At 38.2% G+C, this 2,201-nt stretch overlaps 1 protein-coding gene across 1 annotated transcript; it reads left to right on the forward strand.

The window, feature by feature from the left end:
• The first annotated feature begins 1,310 nt into the window (after nt 1–1,310).
• pmchl (pro-melanin-concentrating hormone, like) lies at nt 1,311–1,949 on the forward strand. The gene has a single exon (XM_010735841.3). It carries the CDS (start codon nt 1,400–1,402, stop codon nt 1,805–1,807), a length of 408 nt encoding a protein of 135 aa, XP_010734143.2. The 5' UTR covers nt 1,311–1,399; the 3' UTR covers nt 1,808–1,949.
• The last annotated feature ends 252 nt before the right edge of the window (nt 1,950–2,201 follow it).

Genomic DNA, 2,201 nt, shown 5'->3' on the forward strand with positions numbered 1-2,201 from the left:
GTAAAATCTCAAATCCTGTCTTGGTTACATTTTTGAATAGAGAATGAGCAACTTACTATGAGTGAACTATTAGTTAATGAGTAACTAATGGTTAGTTAATTAGGAAATGAGTGAGGAACAAGTCAGGAACTACTTGATAATTGATGAATTATTATCAAGCATTATTAAGCACTTCAATAATTTCTAGTCAAGGACTATATAGTAGATAATGATGAGTTCTACCAGACCAGGAGATCTTATATTAATGCATCATTAGCTATTGATTATTTCCTGATTGACTGATTGATTGATTGAATGAATGAATAAATGAATTCATGAATATAATTAATTTATATGTATTCCATTAAGAATTATTACTGAAGTATTAATGAACAATTTATTAATGATCAAATTGTTCCCGATTATTTCCTCACTCGTTTCTTAATCAATCATGTGATCTGCGTTCAATAGTGTATTAAGCATAAGTAATACATTTTAGTGCTCATAAGCTTGTTTTTCCAAAGTTCTTTGTTGGTGGACAGACGAGAAATAGATTTTAAACTTTTCTGGAATGTCCGTTGATATGAAATTATGCGAATCACAATTAAAAACTTGTTAATTTGTCAACATGTTTGATGTGACTTAAATGCCACCTGCATAAATTACATGAACTAATTTCATAAGGATTTTATTCAAACACAGGTGTGCAAAGCTGCTGAAGCACCCAGCTGGCAACACTAATTAGATAGGATTTTAATTATGCTGCAGTCCAGCAAGAGATCAAATCAGCTTCCACCTCAGGGCCTTGGGAGCAGATCTACTGTATGTTCTCCTCGAAGAAACATTTTCTAACTTCACTTTATCTTTGACACGTCAACAAGGAGCTGCTGCCACGAACACACAAACACTTCATCATTTGTTTGTTTTTTTTGTGCTAATCCTGGGTTAAATCCCTTATTGGACATCTTTGCAACAATGCCATGAGAGGAAGGTTTTATCATCAGAGTATCTGGTAGCACAAAGAGCTTCACAGGTGGGTAATCCATCCTTGTTGTTTTAAAGGGCAGTAATTTTGGATTAATGTTTTTCTTGCTGTCAACTTATCAAAGAATTCCCACTGTTTCATCATCAAGAGTCTATCATAAAGTAACCACTTTGGAGATGATTTTAATTAACTTTCCGGCAAAACAACACTCTTGAACACCACAAGAGTTCTATCAAACTGCCTTTTAATGCTTTTACCTAATTTCCTAAACACAACAGGAGAAGCTATGATGAAAAACTATTTGACGTGGACAATCCAGAGCAAATGATATAAAAGTGGATGATACGATCTTGGAGTCAGAACAACGAAGCAAGAGCTCTGTAAAGAAACTCATCCACGAAGCCAACGCTTTGCACCTCCCGGAAGATCTTCATCATGAGACAGTCACTCCTGTCCATCATCTTCGCTGCAGCACTCTTATTTGAGTGCTATTCTCTGTCCATGGCATTACCCATGGGCAAGACTGAAGAGAGCACCTTAGAGCAGGATAATTTTGCCACGCTGCTGAGCGATGACGTGACAGAAAACAGCTTCAACGATGCAGATCTGGTCGCTGCGGGCAAAGCCAGAGGGCCGAGGGTAATTGTCGTCGCCGACCCAAGCCTGTGGCGGGACCTGCGGACACTGAACAATGGACTGTCCCTCTACAAGCGGAGGACTGACGACAACAGCCAGGTCATCGAACACAGAGGCCCCAGTCAGGACGTGAGCATCCCCATCCTGAGGAGGGACACAATGAGGTGCATGGTGGGACGAGTGTACAGGCCATGCTGGGAAGTCTAGGACAGTTTGCTCTGCCCATCAAGGCTCCAAAACAGAGGATCACTGCCACATCCTTTCCTGCCTTACCCTTGTTGTATCATAATCTAAAAATCTATATATCTATATTTAAATTATTGCAGTTATGAAAAATAAAATAAATGAATTCTGCCTCATATCTTGTGTATGTTTGGTATCTTTATCATACTGCTAAAGTCTTATGACTGAGATGTTAAGGGGTTAGAGTTCTCCTTTCAGATCTCTTTATAAGTAATGGCATTAAAGAACTGAGATGATGGAAAAGTAGTATTCATCAAGAAATAGTTACAGCACAGAGCAACTCAAATTATTGTTGTTATTTATATGGACTAAGTAAACAAGACGTGTTTGTTAGTGAGCTTTACACACGCTCATAGGT

This window comes from Larimichthys crocea, chromosome IV (assembly GCF_000972845.2).
Source record: "Larimichthys crocea isolate SSNF chromosome IV, L_crocea_2.0, whole genome shotgun sequence".
NCBI lineage: Eukaryota > Metazoa > Chordata > Actinopteri > Sciaenidae > Larimichthys > Larimichthys crocea.